This window comes from Trachypithecus francoisi, unplaced genomic scaffold (assembly GCF_009764315.1).
Source record: "Trachypithecus francoisi isolate TF-2019V2 unplaced genomic scaffold, Tfra_2.0 Lachesis_group12, whole genome shotgun sequence".
Classification (NCBI taxonomy): Eukaryota; Metazoa; Chordata; class Mammalia; order Primates; family Cercopithecidae; genus Trachypithecus; species Trachypithecus francoisi.
In genome coordinates this window covers 38,870,628-38,889,302 of record NW_022681457.1, presented here as the reverse complement: position 1 = coordinate 38,889,302, position 18,675 = coordinate 38,870,628, and the positions used below count along the sequence as shown (strand labels likewise).

The 18,675-nt window shown below is 36.6% G+C and overlaps 1 protein-coding gene across 1 annotated transcript in view; it reads right to left on the bottom strand.

Moving 5' to 3' along the window:
- Positions 1-8,539: 8,539 nt before the first annotated feature.
- Positions 8,540-18,675, bottom strand: part of ST6GALNAC5 (ST6 N-acetylgalactosaminide alpha-2,6-sialyltransferase 5) — a 191,727-nt gene continuing 181,591 nt past the window's right edge. Inside the window, exon 5 of the mRNA XM_033225336.1 lies at positions 8,540-13,092. Coding sequence (XP_033081227.1) covers positions 12,861-13,092 — 232 coding nt within the window. The 3' untranslated portion in view covers positions 8,540-12,860. The remainder of the gene's footprint in view (positions 13,093-18,675) is intronic.

The following is an 18,675-nucleotide window of genomic DNA, read 5'->3' as shown; positions in this document are numbered from 1 at the left end:
TACAGGATTATAAGAAGATGCTGCTATGGGCTGAAGAATGTTCGTGCACTCCCACTCCCAACATTTCCATGTTGAAGCCTATTCTCCCATGTGATGATATTTGGAGGTGGGGCCTTTGAGAGATAATTAACTCATGAGGGTGGAGCCCAAATGAATGGGATCAATACTCTTTTCAAAATAGGAGGAAATGTGGGATTCAACTAAGAAGATGACATCCCTAAGCCAGGAAGCAGGCCCTCACAAGGCACTGGATCTGCCAGCACCAGTCATCTTGGACTTCCCACTCTCCAGAACTGTGAGAAATAAACGCTTGTTATTTCAGCCACCCAGTCTATGGTAATTTGTTATAGCAGCCCAAACTGACTAAGATGCTGTTGGGAATTGTAGTTGATCTTGTGATAACTTGCTCTTTTAAAAATCCATCTTAAGTATTTTTAAATATTCCATATGTAATTATTTTATATTCTATATCTGATAAATAATTCAACTTTCTAAATTGTTGTTTGTTATTTCTGTTGAATCTCCTGTATGCTGGTATATTTCCTTTGGTATTTTGTGATTTTACATAGATTATGCAGATACATGTCTAACGAGAAGCCTACAAAGGAATGTTGCATCCTAAAAAAATGTATTAACAGAAATACAGGTTTGGGCCAAAGGATATTGCTTTGAATTGGTCAGATGGTCAGATTGAATTAAATAATAGCTTAGACCAAGTAAGAGAAAATTAACAAACTAGGAAATAGAATTGAAGAAATGACCTAGAATGTGACACAAAAAACAGGGAGATGAAAAACATGGAAAAATGATTGAGAACATGGAGGATAAAACAGAAGATCTAATATGCATCTAACTCGAGTCCTAAAATGGAGAATAGAGGTAATATAGGAGAGGCAATAGGTGAAGAGATCATGGTTAAAGGTTTTCCAGAGATGATAAAAAGATGTCATTCCGTAGATGTAGAATAAAGAAAATAACTAGCAGAATAAAGAAAATCCATATCTAGACATATTGTAGTGAAACTTTAGAACTCCAAAGATAGACAAGATCATACAAGCAGCCAGAGACTGTACAAAGGAATAATAAAGCAAAGACAAAAGACTTTTCAACGTGACATAAATCAGGAGATAGTTGAACAATATCTTTAAACAGGTGAGAAAAAAATCACTATTAACCTAGAATTGTGTATACAGAAAAGCAAGGTAAGGATGGAAGACATTTTCATGCATACAAATGTGGTAGTTTCCCCACAATGTCTTTGTCAATGAAGCTTCTAAAAAATTTAAGAACAATAGGAAAAAACAGTGAAAATTTCTGATATGAAAAAAGGAATGGAGAGCAAAATAAATAAATAAATAAATAAGTAAACAAGTAAAATGTATATAAAATTAAACTAATTTCTAATGTGTGAAATTGAAAAAGAAGTGTATAGAATTAATTGACTGTACATAGAAAGGATATCATTGAGAATTAAAGGTTTCTAAGGTCCTTGATTATTCAAGCAGGGAGGGGGAATTTGAAGATATTGATTAATCATATAATTTCTTAAGTTGTTAAGTATATATGATAAAATTTCACTTCAAGAGTAACCATTAGCAGAAAAAGTATCTAACTTCCAAACTAACAGAAAGAGAAAAGTGGAGTAGCAATAAACATAACCAATTAGAAGAAATGGGCAATAAAGGAGATAAAGGCTTGGAAGAAGAATGAATGAATGGAAATTGCAAAATAGGATTATAGTAACAAGTCTAAATAAATTATTAATTCCTCCAAATTGAAAATTAAGTCAACTTTCTAATAAAAGACAGAGACTGTCAGATTTCAGAAAGAAGAAACATTATGTTGTTTATGTTGTTGACCAGAAATACCTAAAATATAAGGGCAGAAAATATTGAAAGTAAAAAAGTGTTATTTAAAGATATTCATAAAAAATAGTAACAAAAAGAGCATTCAGCTGTATTAATGACAGAAAAATACAAACTTTAAGGTAAAAGTGTTATTAGGGATACAAGTGGTTAATACCAAATGATAAAAACTAACTTTAAAACAATGAAAAACTTGTATACACCTCAGAATAACTAAAGCAAAAAAAAATTGTAGATGTATAGAGGAAAAATGACAAATTCAATATCATATCAGGTAAGTAAAAACTGCTTCTTTATTATTGTTTAACCTAACTAAAATATAAAATATTTTATAAAATATTTGAACACAATTAGCAAGCTTGATGTAATGGGTATATTATGGAAAACTGGGCCCCAATCTTAAAGAGAAATGCACATGAAACACTTGCCCAAGTTGACAATGCACTGTATAAAACGAGTCTCAAATATGTAAAACAATTAACATAATGCTGACCATATTCTCTAACCACAAGCAATTAATTTAGCTATCAACATAAAAAGAATAATGAAGTCCTATATATTTGGAAATTTAAAATATCTGAATAACTGAGGAAAAGAGGTGATTCTTCCTTACAGTACAACTCCAAATTCCAGGCAAAATATAGAATAAATTATGAAAATAAAAAGAAAATCACTATTTGGTAAACACCAGAGTAATAATTGTTGCAGCAAGGATCTTCAATGGATGCTAACATTAGTGAGTGAAAGTGTGATGAAAAACAGGATATTTGCATATTTTCAAAGTATCAACCTGCAAGATTCTTAACAATTACAAAGGAGAAAAGAGTAACTTTCGAGTGAAGAAACCTAAGACAGTACCTGTATTAGTCAAGAGTTTTCAGAGAGAAACAAAACTGATAGAACATCCCTCTCTCTTTGTACATATATATATATAAAATGTGTACGTACTTATATGTATAAATACAGACATATGTATATATGTATATGTGTGTATATAAATGCTTATGCAATGAAAATGGAAACTATGGAAACAAGAAGATAATGGCAGTGTTCAGTAAAATTATCTTGCATCAGACAAGATAAAAAAGAAAAGTACATTACTGCCGTTTATAAGAGAAACAATTTAAATGAAAGAACACAAGACAATTGAAATTAAAAGCACATTAGAGGGTAGAAAAGGATATAAACATAAAAACATTAATAAAAGCAAGTGTAGCTATACCAGTGCCAGGCAAAAAAGGATTTAAAGAGTGCAGCATTACTAAAGATAATGAGATACTTTTTATAAAGGCAAAAAGATCACTTCTAAAGGAAGGTATAACAATCCTAAATATGTATGCACCTAACAACACGTTTTCAAGGCAAAAGTCAGACTAAAAGAAGAAATACAGAAATTCACAGAGAAATAGTTGTAGGATTCCATATATTCCCCTTAGTAAATGATAGAATGAACAGACAACAAAATCAGTTAAGTATAAAAAAGATTTAAACAACGTTAGTAATCAACTTAACTGACACATAAAGATTACTGTCCACAACCATAATAAAGTACACACTTTTTAAGTACACATGGAATATTCACCAAAATAGACAACATTATGGACCATTAAGAAAAGTCTAAATAAATTTCAAAAAAAGAATGGCAATAAAACAGAGTATTATTTGCCAGAGTATTATTGTGATGTTTGACCACAATGGAACGGAGTTAAAAATTTACTAAAACATTTCTAGAAAATGCCAAAATATTTGGAAGTTAAGCAACATATATCTGAATAACTCATGCATTAAAGAAGAAATCACAAGGGAAATTTTAAAATATTTTGAAGTTAATGAAGATTCGACATATCAAAACTTGTGAGATGTAGCTAAATCAGAATTTAGAGAAAAATTTATAGCTCTAGATTCATATATTAGACAAGAAGAATGAAAAAATCACAGATCTAAACTTCTACCTCAAGAAGCTAGAACAAGTATAACAAATTAAACCCAATGACAGGAGGAGAAAAACACAAATAAATATAAAAATTTCAAGGATATATTAAACACACAAACAATTACTACAAGAAACCCCTGTCAAGTTAAACAGAGAGAGAGAGAGAGAGAGAGAGAGAGGGAGAACCACTACCAGGAAAGAGAAAAAGATATACAAGCTATCCCGCAGAAATTAAAAGGAGACTAAGAATATCACAAACAACTTTATTTCATTTAGATGAAATGGACAAATTTATTTAAAAACACAATTTGCCAAAATTGACAGAAGTAGAAATAGAAAATCTACTTCTGTATTTATTAAAGATATTGAATCTATAATTAAAAATCTCTTCACACAGAAAATTACAGTTTCAAATGGCTTCAATTCTTTCAAACACTCAAGGAAGAAACAATACCAACATTACACAAACTCTTGTAGAAAATAGAAAAAGAGGAAACACTTTCTAATCCATTAATGACACTAGCATAACCTTGATATCAAAACCTGAAAAAGTTAATACAAGCAAGAAAAATTACAGACCATGCTATCTTGTGAAAACTTGTGTAAAAAATCCTTTAAAAAGCAGCGCTCAAATATAAAAATAAGTTGAAAGGATATTACATCATGACTAAGTGGGGTTTTTTCGTATTAATGCAAGTTTGTATTAACATTTGAAAATCAGTGTGTTGGAGTAAATTAAAGTTGGAACTGGGACTGAAGAACCCCTGAGCAGACCTCAAATAGCTCTCTTGCCATGGTTTTGCCAGGTGAGTATAAAATGTGAAGATGGCTCTGCAATGTGGAAAAGGGCTCTTAGCAGAATCCGAACATGCTGACACCCAATCTCAGACTTCCTCACCTTCAGAACTGTGAGAAATAAATTTCTGCTGTTTGGAAGCCACTCAATCTATGGCACTTTGTTATAGCAATCCAAATGGAACAAGACAGTCCACCAAAATACATGTTTAGGGATGTTCATAACAACTATATTCATAGTAGCCCTAAAATGAAAGCAACCCAAAAGACCATGAATATTAGAATTAGTAGTTCTACTGCAATGTGATACTACACAGCAATGAAAGAATAACTATTGACAGGAAAAAACCTTACAAACACAATTTTGACTGAAAGAAGCTGGATATAAAAATAGACCACATGGGCCGGGCATGGTGGCTCATGCCTGTAATCCCAGCACTTTGGGAGGCCAAGGTGGGTGGATCACCTGAGGTCAGGAGTTGGAGACCAGCCTGTCCAACATGGGGAAACCCCGTTTCTACTAAAAATACAAAAAAATTAACCAGGTGTGGTGGCGCACACCTGTAATCCCAGCTACTCGGAAGGCTGAGGTAGGAGAATCCCTACCTCAGCAGAGGTTGCGGTGAGGTGAGATTACACCATTGCACTCCAGTTTGGGCAACAAGAGCAAAACTCCATCTCAAAATATATATATATATATATATATTATATATATATATATATGACATATGATTCCATTTGTATGAAATTTTAAAACAGGCAGAGCAAATCTACATGGATAGAAGTCAGAATGATGGTTACTCTGGATGGAAAGGTTGACTGGAAGAGACATGAGTGAGCCTCCAGGATAAAGGAAGCATACCACATTTTGACCTTGGTAGTGGTTACTCAGGGGCATAGACATATAGAATTTCATTAATCTATAAACATAAGATTTGTGTACTTACTGAATGAAAATTTTACCTTGGTAAAAATTTATAACTAAAAAAAAAAAAAAAAAGAATAAGCAAGACATTCCCCGGAGGCAGAATACGGTGAGGAAGAATTTTACTACAAGATATCAAGATTTATTATAAAGTTATAGTACTTAATTATTAATTTATTAGTAAAGAGATAGTCAATTTGATTAGAATTGAACAGATTACACAGAGCAGAAAGAAATTCCCGCATATATGAAAATTTGATTGCAAATCACTAGGGAAAAACAAATTCTTAAGTAAATTGTGCTGGCTGGAACAGTTGGTATCTATATAAAAACAAAAGTGAGTTCTACCTCACATCATTCAAGAAAATAAATCCCTAACTGCCATGTAAAAGACAAAATCTTTGAAATTTCTAAAATAAGATATAGGAAAATAGTTAATGATTAAGAACAGTGGAAGAGTTATTAAATAAGGAATAAGAAGCTCTAACGATGTAAGATAGAAAACATGAAACTGACATAAGCAGTACAATGTAAAACTTTTGTTCCTTGAAAGGCACCACAGAGCAAAAGAAAAGACAAGCCACAGATTGGAAGGAGATATTTGTAATACATAGAATCAACAAAAATAGTATCAAGAATATACTAAGAATTCTTTAAATCAAAAAGTAAAGTAACCCAGGAGAAGAGTGAACAAAGATGAATAGCCATTTCACAGATGAAATAACACTCATGCAGAATTAACAATAGGAAAAAATGCTGAACTACATAAAAAATAAGGGAAATATATGTAAAGATCATAATGAGATATAATTTACATCCACCAGTTGGCCAAAAATTTAGTCTGGAAATACCAAGTGTTGGCAAGGATGTGGACAACTACCGTTAGGAGTATAAAATGTCCAACCACTTTGGAAAACAATTTGGCAACATCACGCACATGTGAACTGTTTTACTCTATGGTTCAGAAATTTGATTCCTAGGTATGCACTCTACAAAATTCTTGCACACATGTGCTAGAATTTTCTAAGAACATTCATACAAGCATTGTACATATTAGTAACAAGCAAAAAACCCAAATACTTACTGAAAGAATGGATAAAAGTAAATTATGGTATATTCACATGATGGTGTTATACAGTAGTGCAAATAAACTGGATTTGTATATATGCAAAGGGTATGGATAATCCTGGGAAAAAGCAAGTTTCAGAAGACTATATACAACATTTTAACAGGCTTATAACATTTATAAATATACAAAACTAAAAGATATAGTAATTTTATATAAATCTGTGTGTAATAAAACCATTTAGAAAGCAAGAAAATGGTAAATAAAAAAATTCAAGGCAATAGGACAATACTCAGGTAGCTTCAAAAGTAGTGATGATTTTTTTTTATGTTTCCTTCATAATATACATATTCATCACATTATTTGGTGTGTATCAAATATTATATAATGAATATTCTAATAGCAATTGTTGCCCATAGGATTAAATTTCTGCCAAGAAGTACATGGTGACAAAGAACAGACACCCCAGAGACAGACCCTTTGGCTTCTAACCTGCCTTTCCCACTTAAAGGAGGCATGACCTTGGGTAAGTTACTGAAGTGCCTTGTTCCTCAATTTTTGCGCCTGTAAAGGGGAATGATAAAAGAACCTATGTCATGGGGTTATTGTGAGGACTACATGCATATATATATATATATATATATATATATATATGAAGCACATAGAAGAATGCTCAGCACAAGACATGCTATGCCTGTTCTCATCTTCATCACCCAGGGGGCCAGATACACAACTTCTGGTAGTTTCAATTTGTTTGTCTGCAAAATGGGATAATAGGATTATGGTGAAATAACATATATGTCACAAAAGACGTGCAAAACACAGAAGATATTCAGTAGGTAGAGTATAATTATAAAAATTTTGACTCAATCTTATGGATTTCCTATATTTGGTTTTGAAATTAAAGACCTAGTCACATGGTAAAGAACTAAAGACACTAACCCTTGAGATAACCTACGCTGTGAGCAAAGACATTCTTAAAATTTTATGAAATAACATTTTGTGAATATAATATAAATTTTGAAAATGCTAGAAAATCTGTGATCCTCTCCATTTAGAAATAAGCACTCTTCTCAGTTGGGTATCTTCTAGCCCTTTTTCTATGCTTTAAAAAATGAAATTGAGATCGCACATTTAAATAAGTACGTGGAAGAGTAGATGATGAAAGAGGAATACTAGAGTGTCCACATGCTCAAGAAGGAAATAATATGGTCCTTTGTAGAAGTAAAGGTGGCAGCTGACTCACCTTTACTGCCTGCCTGTTGCCCTCTCCTGTAGCTGGGAGGTAACCAAACATCAGGTTCTGGCCAGGTGGTGATTCAGGAGCCTGCGATGCTCCGCCTGAGGACAGCTTTTCCCAAGGGTTCTCCTTTCCCTTCACATTCTGGTAGAGATGAAACCATTTTGGATCTGCTTCATGGAAACAAAATGTTTTTTGGTTTGTTTGTTTCATTTAGTTTTTAAGATAAATGTATGCTTAATTTTTATAGACCTTCAATAACCACCAGTTGGATTCCTAGCAGCTTTAGAAAGCTGTCAAGTTTAAAGCAGGTTATAACCTGTCTCATTTTAGCCTTCCTTTTGTTGTTGAAGCACAGAAGTCAGAGCCCAAGCTGTTCTTCTGCCTTTTTGCAGATGGTAGAGCATTTGTCAATATTAAATTTAATTTGTGCTAAGAGCAGTTCACTAACAGCGAAAACACAAAGCTTGCTGAACTTTACTTCACCTGTGTGCTCAGTACAGCCAGCATTAGCAAACATAATGAATTCAGCAACATTATCCTACTGAAATCTAGGTCAGCTCTGCTGATTAAAAACATTACAGGTTTAAGAACTAACCCTATAAAAACCCACTTAAAATTTTACTATATCATAACATATTGCATTTCTTATACTTTTAAAATAGAAGGATGTGTTTATACACAATTACCAATCCAATGGGTCAACATTAAGAGGTCATCATCAACAACAGACATTTATTGAGCGCCTATTGTGTGCAAGGCACTATACTAGGTATAGGCTGTACAGAGACAAAGGAGAAAGAGTCTCTGCCCTCAAGGAGCTTACAATCTAATTAGACTAACAGGACACATACATAAAAAGAAAAAGGACAATTCAAGGTAGTATATAATATTAGGGCACTGAGTAGAAACAAACAGGGTTTCAGCCTTTTTGCATTTGCATTTCAATACCCTGAGAAGGTGGGATGAGTGAGCTACCAAAGAGGGGCTACACTTGCTCATTTTTAAACCTTGAGACACTCTCACCTCTTTCCATTCCAAAGTACCTTCTGGCATGTGCTAACACCTAGGCAATTGGTTCACACATCCTGCCCCCCAGGGCTTATTATTATAGTTTTCTTTGAGATGGTCGTCTGATAGTGTGAGCCACTGTCATGGAGCCCAGGGCTTCCCTGGTTTTAGCATTGAAGTTTGTGTCTTGGGGACCCCTCTTCTTCACTCCCCACTTGGCTCTGGGCAAACCATAATGGTACTTCTGAAGTACCAGGTATGGTAGCCAGATATAGTCCTCCCACCTACCATGGTCGTTACTCTAGTAGGACCTACCCCAAATCTGTTCCCCAGATAGATTTTTAGTTTAAAAACCTACAAGGGAGACCTTAACAGTCCCAAAGTCTGCTGGTTTAAAAAGCACACTGTAGACGAAAGAAGACAATCGGGAGAAAATGACAGTAAAGAGATACAATGAGGTTTAAGAGAGAAGCAATGAGAATGGAAGAAATGATTGGGTCAGACACAAAACATATGGAGTGTTAACATCACCTCCTAACACTGCAGAGAGGGAATAGGAACATGGACCCTTCTCTCAGAGTAGGTTTATTTAACAATTTGAAGCATCACCCTGGTGGAATTCAGGATATATTTCTGAAATGAGTTTGCTCTTACACAAGGACAAATATTTAGTCAGGTAGTAAATGGGTGCATATGCCTTTAAATAACACTGTCTTAATCCTAACAGAAGTTCAGCTTTCTCCTTCTACTTTTACTCAGCATTCATTATCTTCTAAGTTGGTAATTTTAATTTTTGAGGAGAGTTTTTATTTCAAAATGAGATTATTTCCCTCCATTCTCGTGTCATTCAAACAGATCAGTAATGGAGAGAACTTCAGAAAACAAATGATACACAAATCTGGTAGTAACCTAAGGATTGTGAGAGACCACACAAATTTCTCTTTTAGGTACAGTACATTGTGTTTTGTTTTCACCTATTTTTTTTTTTTTTAAAGAAAAGATCTTACTCTGAAATCTGACAACCTCAGAAGTCCCTGAATTGTTCAGGTTTTATGTGTAGCCCTTAGGAGAACACACCAGGGTTAGCGAAGCACAGGGAATTAGTTGCCAAACGCCCATTAACAGTAATGGAAATCACACAGCTAAGTCCCCACGCAGCATGCTGAATATTTACCTCCTAATGTTCTTTTAATGTATGCTTTCTTGGGTGAATATTTACTGTAGAATATTAAATCTGAGATTCCTCTTTTTATGGGCCATTTGAAGTGATTGATTTTGTTTGCAAATTCCTGTATCTTTGCCCATAATGGCTATCTATTGTAATGGCCTCTGCCAAATGTTCTTGTGTTGAAATAACAGAAGCCATGGATCGGCCAGCTGTGGCATTGTATTACTGTGGTCTTAAAAGCTAGGAGGGAGCTGATGACACAGCTGGGAGAGAGGAAAAAGGTATGTAACATAATGAGTATGACTTAGGCTTCAAACACAATCAGACACTGAAATCACTGAGGTCTATAAACATGGTTCTGTAGTCATCTTTTATATCAGAGTTTATATTTAATGGTGTTGAATAGCGTTAAGACTGACAGTCATGAAATGGTCGTGGCAAGACAAGAGTTCAATTACCCACAACCAGGCTCATCAGCACAATCTATCAGAATTCTAGTCATTTTCTTTAATGCTGTAATAAAACCACTTTGCAAGTGGTAATTTTTACACTTATTTATACCACATTTTTTAAAAATATGAAATCACATATCCTAGCTGCATGTAGATTTAAAACATTTCCCAGTGAAGCCAGGATTTTCCAAATTTGGTCTCTTTTCATTCTTTTGAGTATTGGAGAGGGAGAAGTTACAAACAAGATGGAGCTACCATGATGGTTTTTTCTTAAAGAAAATCTAAAATCTGAAGATACACAGATATGTGAGACATTATTAGATGAGGCAATATAATTACATTCTTGCATATCGAAACTATGCCTTTCCAAATTTCCACAAATATAGAAATTGTCAAAGAAGCCACTTATGTTTGAGCAACATAATCTCTTCAAGTGATTATAAAGGTGGCCTATAAGTAAATTGTATAAAATTTATATACTTTTTCATATGTTGATAAAATACGATGTGTTCAGAGTCCATGCTGTGGAAGACAATGTGTTGGAATAAAATTCATAGTCCCTTTAAAAACTATGAGAAAACTTAAAGAACATATTCCAGTATGTTTTGGACAGCCATTTCAACCTTACTGGCTTTGAACAGCCCAAGTCACACTCAACAATATCAACTTTGATTATGTTACGTGAGTACCCTGATTGTGTTTGCATTTTAACAATAGTACTCCATAGAATTAATAGTACTAGTTAGTGTACTAATTAAGAAAAGGGAAAGAAGTGGTAATGTGATAAAGCTTCTTTAATCACAAGCCAAGTCATGTCTGTAAAACAATGTCAGTCTTCATACATAATATTTGCTGGTGCCTTCAAATTAGTTTCTCTAATACCTTCTGAGTCATGTGTAAAGAAAACACTAGTATATTTATGAGACTATTTTTGAACAATATTACTTGTTTTAATAAAAATCTGTAATATGAATTTATCTTGGCTCTGAATAAAATAAGTCCTTTATACTCCTTCAGACCATGGAATGGTAATGAATATAATCTAAGAAGATTTGTAATAAGTCTAAATAGTCCATAGCATCAATGAGTTGAATGATAGGGCATGTCCTTGTAGTCTCTTTTCCTCACAGAAGGGCAGCTCTGTGCTCTTGTAGCCAGGGAACCCCTTGGAAGTATGCCTTTTGTGTGTGTGTGTCTATCCTGTGTTTTTGTGTTGAGAGGCTGGGGAAGAGGTGGATGGTGATGCTTCGAGAGAAGCAGGGGGTAGATTTTAGCCCATGTGGGCTGAGGAAGAAGTGTGGTTTTAACCACAAGAGTGAGATAAGTAATATGAATATAGATAAGGCCCCCCAAAATAAGGTTCCTGCTACTGTTGGGACCCCATCACTCCAAGTGCAGAGTCTTCAAATGGGTCAACAGGAGGCCACGAGTTTAGATTTGGGATGAAACCTAAGAGGTTTTCTGGTACAGTGACATCATTCTGCCAAAGAGGAAACCAGGGCTCAAGAGAGGACACTCACATCAATTATTACTAAAGAAAACTACCTTTAAATTTCTCTTGTTGGCATTTTTGTGTTTTAATAACATAGTTTTTGGTTTTCAATTTTGTCCTTTTGGAACATTTCTGCACATTAGAAAATGTCATTGCTATTCTTTCTATAAAAGAGCAGTTTTCCTGAAGCCTAGGGGTTCAAAAAATACATCACAACATTTCCAAGTCAAATACCAATTGCATGCTAACAATGAGCATTGTGAACAGAGTAACCCAATTCTAGGCCATTTCCAACCATCATTCAGGATTAAAGAGTTAGGAAGGATAAATTACCACATAATCATAATCTATAAAAATACTGGCCTAGATTGCACTAAAAAATTCTCAATAAATAAATATTGGACATTTGCTTTATGAAAGTCAGTGGAGATGTGCTCTTCAGAAATCATGTCCATAGTTTCAGCCTGCTTTTTACAAATCACACATACACAGTCTAACAGATGACAAAGGTTATAGAACAGGAAAGAATACAACTTGATAGAAAAATGTCTTTGACACGGTATTTCTGTAAAGGAATGCAACTAATATTGTTGAGTTGCTTATGTTGCAGTTTCAAAGGCAATACTAAGAGATCCAAAATGTTTTTAGCCATAGTGGTATAACTGAATTGAGTGTTCAGCTCCTAAGTAACACCATTGAAGGGGACAACACTCATTAGGATGCATTAATTCTGGAATTTTTCCTTACAATCCAACTGCACTGCTTGTCACGCCTGGTAGACATCTGTCCATGGTACTTCCTGAGGAGTGAAGCTGTTTTCTGCTACCCTTTCCTGTCTGGTAGCTCAGGAAGTTCAGAGTCTCGGTGTCTGGTGCAGTGAATACCTGGGATTACAGTCTGGCACACTCATTCCTTAGAACACAGGTTTATTCTCAGGATGATTTATAGCAAGTGATTCTGGTTTCCAGTCTGGTTGAAAAAAGTGAATATTGAATGTCCGTGCCCAGTTCTTAAAGACTCGTTTCTCTGTGATAAAGCGGTGATGACTGCCCTTGCGTCCTCGCTCATGGGAGAGGTACATTGTACATTCATCAGGTCCAAAAGGTTCATAATAATGATAAGGTACTGAAGGGTGATTGGGATCCCTGTAGGAGGAAATTGAGATAACTGATTAAAGGAAATTTTTTTTCCTTTGACTGATTGAGGTAAGATGTTATCTTTAATAAGCTGATAAACACAAATTGTATTTTCTAGTTAAATGAGTTTTGACAAATGGTTTTTCTGATTACACAGTAAGGAAGTGGAGAGGTTTTGAGGTTGTGAAATAAAATCAGTGACCATAATTTTCATCAAAAAGATTGAAAATCAGCTGCAGAATATTCAGTCTCCTTAGAGTTAGACCCTACACATTAATGAGTCACAAAAATAGTATTATTTTCACTCTTCTTACTGTCTGTTTACCACATGCAGTTGTAGAGATATTACCAAAACAAAATATGTCATTCCCATTCCCCACTACACTAAGCTTCTAGATGCTTCCAGTTATACAGAGAGCATGGCTGCTGGGATGCATTATGATGTGGCTTCTCTTCCAAGTCTTCTCCTAATCCACTCAGCCTTGTTCACTATGTTCCCACCATACTGGCCTTTCTGGTCAACTCTGCCATGCTCATCCCTACTTCAGGGCCTTTGCACTTGATGGCGGTCACTTGCCTGGAATTCTCTCTCTGAGTTCACTCCTCACCATTGGGTGTCAGCTCAAATAATATCCTTCTCTGAGAGGCCTTACCTGACACTTGCTCCCCTCACTTCATCTCATTTGAATTCATTTTCTTTATAGCATCAATTGCTCTCTGAAATTGTTGTTGCTGTTTGCTTGTTTATTGGGTGTTCATGAGGGCAATGTTTTGTCTTATTCCTAGAAGAGTCCCTGGTAGGTGCTCAATAAATAATTTTAAAAATTCTGTTGTTGAAAGAAATGTATATGGAATTAGCAGCTAAACAGCAAACTTCTAAAGACACTTTCTTCTCTGAGTATGGAAAGTTGATTATCCTAGCTTGATCCTATGGGAGAAAAAGGAAGACAGCAAGCAAGAGGTCACGATTTTTTTTTTTTGGCACTTCAGATGGCCTATGTACTCAAAGTCTACAGTCTTTTAGTCCAGAAACTCTACATCCTCAGTCCTTGCTTGGTGGCCTGAGAGTCTCCAAGTGTTTTTCTGCCTCTATATCTCTGTCTCAGCCTTAAACAGGAAACACTAGCTCATTTCTTCAAGACGTGTGCACAGGGTTAATATGTGGGGGTGGTAGGTGCCCTTGTTTTAGGGTTAATACAATATTTACGCACTAAAGAGTTTTGGTCTCAGACTGGTTTCTATAATAGGCTAGTATACCCCACCTCTTCTGTCTTTTGAAGAATGAATGGTAAGATTAGTCAAGATTTCTTGGCAGACAAACTCTCCTAATTTGAGCTATGCTCAGCAACTGGCCTTGTTGCAGAGACTAAGAAGAGAAGACCTAGGCTTCTTAGCATCTTGCAAATCATCTTTCAGAGCCTGATGCCCTAGGGTTCTCACTTTGGTCACCTGGGCTCTCCTCTAAGTATAATAACTTGGTTTCCCAAAGATGCTCATCCTGCCAGACAACTCTTTGTTTTCTTCAGAGGAGATCAATACACAAATAGCTTTTAGAGTAGCAACTTTACTGGGGTCGGGGATTGAAGTCTTTTATCAAGAGGGGTGTCATGTTTGTGGCTCTGACAACAATAAACCTTTGAGCTGTTTCTCCTCTTAGGTTAAAGTTCTTCCAGGAAGAGAGATTTATTTTTGTCATGCAGCATCTAAACATTCCTTATCCTGGCTTGGATGCTGTGCTAAATTAACACTTTGCATCTCTAAAATGCCTGTCTTGGAATTATCTCTATGCTCTATAATGAAACACTGGATCCTTTCCTGACTAGTTATTGCAGATTTTTATTAATTTACTTACCCTAGAAATTGGAATCCCATTAAAATTTTAATAGAACATGTTTTCAATACAGAGAATGCCTGCTAACAAAAATTCAGGTTGAAGCTGACCACTATGAAGAAAAAAATAAGAATTTGTGAGACATATCTTCCCATATTCATATGGCGTAATTTGGAGGAACCATGCCAATTTCATGTTGCCATGGCATGCTTGGGGTTAAGCTTTTGTTCCATCACAAATCACTTTTTAAATCTGATTCATCTAAGTTTTGGACATTTTATTGGCATCAATCTGACTAAAGAAACAATTAGGTTTCTAAAAATATCATGAGATTGATTTGGCACCTAGGAGTGGAGGGTAATTGGAAACCAGCTAAAGATGCTATAGGATCAATTTCCTTCTTCAGGAAGACCATCTCTTTGGAAAAAAAAACTTATCTGACTCTATATTGATCCCCTAAAAGGAGAATTAAATTTACATATTTGGTTACTGTGATTTCAGAGGTGTCAAGATAAGTTATTCATGTAAGCGAGTTGTTTCCACATGTTAAAACTCTGTCCAAGCAGCAGAAAAGTGCTTTCTGGGAGTCGACAGGCAGAGCTGGAAACTGCAGGAACATCTCCCCCAGCTGTGAGCCTGCCCTCAGCTGGAATTCACTAAATTCACTATGCCATTTAGAAAGACACTCCTAGCTGAAGGTCATACTTCCTTGGGTCTTTTCTCAAACCTGACTTTCTAAAGGCTGCCCTGGTTTTTTCTTCCTTCACCTGACCTCAGTGAAAACTATGATAAACATCAGCAGAATTTCCACACGAGGAAGCAGTTATAAAAGGGATTCTGGTGCTCAAGTTCCCATTGTGGGCCCAGTAAAGTGAAGGAAAGGATGTGTGGGCTGGGGAGGCAGGAATGGAGATGACCACAGAGCCGGTTCCCCAAGTGGCTACAGCCTGCCATCCACACTCTGACAGCCAGTTTGAGAACAAGCCCTGCAGAATGATGTGAGGAAGAATTTTTTTTTTCTTTTTAGAGGGAGCAGGTGGGGAGAGTGAGGGAACTAACACTTAGTGCACTTGGGGAGCTTTAAGGAAATACCTATGCTCCATCCCCATAGACTTTGGTTCAGATGACTTGGAGAGGAACTCAAGCACAGGTATTTTAGAAAGTGTCTTAGGTTTGAATCAAAATAAGCAATGTCGGTATTGGATTATAAAACCAATAAAATAAAATAAATATCCATGAGTCCATGATAATTTCAATAAATAACTAAATAAATAAATGGAGGAGAAGAAACAGCATTTCATGACAGAAGAATTCCAATAAACAATGTAGAAAGAATGAGGGACTAGGAAACCATCCTCAGAACATTGCAGTAATTGTTGCAGGCAAGATGCACCAATGAATGGAATATTAATGGGGAAAAAGATGAGGAGAAATAGGCTATCTGCATAACCTGAAAGTATCTCTCCCAAGTTATTTATTAATGACAAAGGGAAAAACAGTAACTTTACAATGGGTAAGCCCAGCAGACATTACCTTAACCAAGTGATGAAGGTTAACATTGCCAGTAATAAGACATACGGACATCACATACTCCCTGTTATGAGATTCTGGGAAGGGCCTGTGGCTTCTGTGATCCTTCCCAGTAATGCATAACCTCAATCTAAGCACAGAAAAACATTAGATAAACCCCAAGTGAGGGACATTCTACGAAATACCTGACTAGTACTCATCAAAAGTGTCATGAAATGCAGGGAAAGCCTGAGGAACTGCCATGGATTTAGAGACTAAGGACACCTGATAAATAAATGCAAAGGGAACCTGGATTCATTCTTGGAGGAGATAAAGGACATTAGTAGAGAAACTGGTAAAATCTCAATAATGCCTGTAGTTTAGCTGACCATTGTACTGATGTTAATTTCTTACTTTTGATAATTGGACCACAGGAACTCAAATCCGCTTTAGGGGAAGCTGGATAAAGGTTATATGAACTCTCAGTACTATTTTTGCAATCTTTCTGTAACTCTAAGATGATTTAAAACAAAAATAAACATATATTTTTAAATAATACATATCATAACAGCAAAGCTCCTTAGAAGATTCTAATGGTGGAAAGCTCCTTGAGATTGTAATATGCAGCCACATTTGAGACAACTGATTTTGTAAGTACCTGCTCAGCCTCCGTGCTTAACTGATGTGATCTCCTTTACATCCCCATCAGCCCTCTGAGGCAAATATTGCAGCTCCCGTTTGATAGGGAGCATCTGACACCCAGGGAGACAATCCACTGCCTGGCTTTCAGCACACAACCTCACTCACTGTCCATCCAAGCTGCTGGAGTTGATCATTTCAGCTCAGAGCACAGTGCTCAGCCCTCCACATATACTCACTTATTTAGTCCTTACAACACCCCTATAAGAGAATGTCAGTCCATTTTGTGTTGCTATAAAAGAATACCTAAGTCTGGGTAATTTATAAAGAAAAAAGGCTTATTTGGCTCATGATTCTGACGTCAGGAAAAATTCAAGATTGGGCATCTGGCGAGAGCTCCAGGCTGCTTCCACTCCTAGCAGAAAGTGAAGGGGAGCTGGTGTGTGCAGAGGTCACAAGGCGAGAGAGGAAGAAGAGAAAGGGAGAGGTGCCAGGCTTTTTTTAACAACTAGCTCTGTTGGGGGCAAACAAAATGAGAACTCACTCATGCCCCACCCCAGGGAGGGCACTAATCTATTCATTGAGGGATCTGCCCCCATGACCCAAACACCTGTCACTAGGCCCCACCTCCAACACTGAGGATCAGATTTCAACATGAGATTTGGTGGGAACAAACAAAACATATCCACACTGCAGCAGAGAGTTACTATTAGCACCCCTACTCTGCAGACGAGGAAACTCATGCACAGAAAAACTGAAGTTTCGCAGCCAAGGTTTGGACCAAAGCCAGTTGACTCCAGACTCTGTACTCGTTTATTTTTTTTTTTTTTTGAGACGGAGTCTCGCTCTATCGCCGGGGCTGGAGTGCAGTGGCCGGACATCAGCTCACTGCAAGCTCCGCCTCCCGGGTTCCCGCCATTCTCCTGCCTCAGCCTCCGGAGTAGCTGGGACTACAGGCGCCCGCCACCTCGCCCGGCTACATTTTTTTTTGTATTTTTTTAGTAGAGACGGGGTTTCACCGTGTTAGCCAGGATGGTCTCGATCTCCTGACCTCGTGATCCTCCCGTCTCGGCCTCCCAAAGTCCTGGGATTACAGGCTTGAGCCACCACGCCCGGCCAAGACTGTACTCTAAAGAGTGAGGTTCTGTGTCTCGGAAAAACTCCTGTCCCCCAGGTGGGGTTTCTGTACTAATGGCACCCAGGTTTCGCTGGCATCAACAGCGTGTGGTTGAAAGCAGCTTGTCCTTGCTGCTTTCCTCTGAGCTCTTGCTACAGAGGAGCCCCATATGTGGTGCTTGTGATCTGCTCAGGGTGTTAAACAGAGGCTTTGTGCTCATGTACAGTTCTGCCCATCAGTGCTAATGGCAGCAGGGGTTTGTAATGTTCCACTTTTTGACTCTTCTAAAGCTAAGTTTTACAACTGAAAAAACCTCATAACTCTAACAAGCAAGGGAAGACACTTCCATTTCTGGGTACTGACGAGGTTTAGGACATGTTTCTCCAAAATATGGTACCTTGGCATCTGAGCAAACAACAGAAGCAGGGAGATCACTTTTGCCTCCCTTCACCCTTCTCCTCTGATGCAGGTCATAAAAGATTTCTTTGCCCTCCTC